General features: G+C 49.2%; 1 protein-coding gene across 1 annotated transcript in view; it reads right to left on the bottom strand.

Annotated features, from left to right (window-relative positions):
- Positions 1-259: 259 nt before the first annotated feature.
- ZCCHC3 (zinc finger CCHC-type containing 3) overlaps positions 260-2,434 on the bottom strand; it is a 3,290-nt gene continuing 1,115 nt past the window's right edge. The window contains 1 exon segment of the mRNA XM_024743316.1: positions 260-2,434. This exon segment is cut by the window's right edge and continues 25 nt beyond it. Coding sequence (XP_024599084.1) covers positions 1,726-2,434 — 709 coding nt within the window. The 3' untranslated portion in view covers positions 260-1,725.

Below are 2,434 nucleotides of genomic sequence, written 5' to 3' on the forward strand. Positions count from 1 at the left end.
CACTCACTCCAGTGATTCCCATTGCTCGGAACTGAGTTAGGACTTAACACTTTAGTTTTAACAGCAGGCTAAGTGATTTTGATGCAAAGGTTTAGGTAACAACTCCCAAGGGCCTGGGAAAACATAGTAGGTGTTAAGTGTTGCCTGCGGGCTGGAAATGTATATGCAGAGTAAACAAATGGTGTGTGGGAAGCCTCGGTTGAACTAGGGTCTGTGAACCTATGCATCTAACATTTTGAAAGGAAATAGTGCAGCAGTGTTAGCAATACAAAAGATAAATATTTATTCAGAACAAAACTTTAAACAATCGATTTTACATTCTAAGCCACAAGAAAATAGCAAAACATAAAGGAAAAACAAAAACTAAAAGAAAAGCAGTGAACTGTCTTTTCTACTTTAACTTGATAACACTTAGTAGACCCAATGCCCTCTAGCTTGGCCTATTTCCCAAGTACATTTCAGAGTTAACAGCTCATTGGAATTCTGTTTTTCTCCTGAGAGTCCGGAGGTTGCAGATGAGCTCCAGTCGGCTGCTTCTCTGGGGACGCTAGCTATTGAGGCTAAGATGCAAATGTAAACCTTTCTTTACTCAGGAGCACCTCTATTTCTCACTGACGGCAATGAACGGGGAAGGGGAAGGCCACAAAGGAGCAGGGCCACTTTAATCCAGATATGGTACCCCAGGGGGCAATGAGTACACCCTGGATTATGTTCCTTTGTCCCTTCCGTATCTCCCAAGTATTCTGAAGCTCCTGCCAAATCTTCTCCTTCCTTCCCCAGATGATTTCTTAGCATTCCCCTGGGCTCATTATTCTGGAAAGAGCAGACTTTCTGGGCCCTCAAGTGTTGAGGAAAATGTTGTGAGGTGTGAGAGGTAGTGGAATGAGCACCGGGCTTGGGGTCAGGGAACTCTACTCTAGGCTAGCTCTGGCACCAGACAGCTATGTGATTTTGACCCAGTCATTTAACCTCTCTGGTCCTGTTTCATCTGTTGGAAAACCAGTGGATTGGTCTAGACCAATTTTTAGGTCCTTTCCAGCAGGAAAATTCCAGATTCGATTCCATGATTCTGTGAAGAATGGCTTCTGAGCCACTGAAAAGCGCTGTCACAAAGTCCATGCATTTTAATGCCATAAGAGAGGCCCTTGGCCACCATTCAGAGCTTATTGACTCAGGTTACATACACTTCTAACAACACTGGTTTCACAAATTCTCAGACCACATAGATTAGAAGCAGCAAATTAAAAGGGGAAGGGATGAGCTGCAAAAGATAGACACCCTGACAGAAGCCAGGGTCAACAATTCTCAATTCAACAAACATTGATGGAGTGCCGACCATGTGCTGGGCCCCTACCTAGCACTGGGGCACAAAGATGAGCAAGGCAGCCGGAAGAATGAAAATCCGGGGAGAAGACAAGGGGTGGGGAGTAAAAAGTACCAGAAAAAAAATCTCCAAATACAAAAATGAAAATAAATTTTAAACAAGGGAGGGGAGACATATCTGCACACTACAGTTCTCGGTCGGTAGTCGTTACTGATGACAGAGTCACCAAATTCAGGAAAGGCTGAAATGGAGTAAACTCAGTTTAGGAAGGCAAAGTGAGATGTCTCTTGTAGTTTTAAGAAGATCTCCTTCAAAAACGATAAAAAATGGTTTAAAAAAAAGTTTTGGCACTTAAGAGGGGTAAGCTGGCTCTGTGTTCACCCTGGCAGGCAGGCAGGTGTTCAGTGCCCGGCCACGCCGGTTAGTTGAGCTGCCACGGAATTGTGAACCGCTTTGGGACACTGCGCAAAGGCGTGTCCTCGTTTGCCACAGAGGTTACACACGATGCCCTTCCGGCAGTAAGGGCTCAGGTGCCCCTCCTCCCCGCACCTGAAGCACCTGTCCTGTGTGCAGCTGCCACTCATGTGGGTCCGGGAACCACATTTAAAGCACGTCTTGGGCTGCCCCTTGTACCAGCTGTAGCCCCTCTCGGCCCCCAGGAAGAAGGCCCCCGGCAGGTGCCTGACCCCGCCCTCCCCCTGGCGCAGCTCGATCTCGCACTTGTACTCCCCGGTCCAGATCCCAAACCTGTCGGTCACTTTCACCGGCACGGCCAACACATCGCAGTGGCGCTTAAGCCAGGTCACGATGTCCTCCACGTCCACCGTCTCGTTCCGGAAGAGGATGAAGAGCGTCTTCAAGCTGGACTTGCTCCGCCCCAGCACCACAAAGTTCTCCCAGCAGTCCTCCTGCTCGCGCTTCTCCTCGTAGACGCGTAAGAATAGGGCCAGCTTCTCCGCCGAGCGGAAGCTCACGTCGAACTCCCGGCTGCCAGGGATCTGAATGACCGCGTAGATGTCGCTCGGGTCCATGCCGATGGAGCGCAGAATGAGCGCGCCCACCACGAAGTCCCGGGTTGGGCAGGCGCCCTCGTCTCCCTGGAAACAGATG

This window comes from Neophocaena asiaeorientalis, unplaced genomic scaffold, assembly GCF_003031525.2.
Source record: "Neophocaena asiaeorientalis asiaeorientalis breed wild unplaced genomic scaffold, Neophocaena_asiaeorientalis_V1.1 scaffold82, whole genome shotgun sequence".
NCBI lineage: Eukaryota > Metazoa > Chordata > Mammalia > Artiodactyla > Phocoenidae > Neophocaena > Neophocaena asiaeorientalis.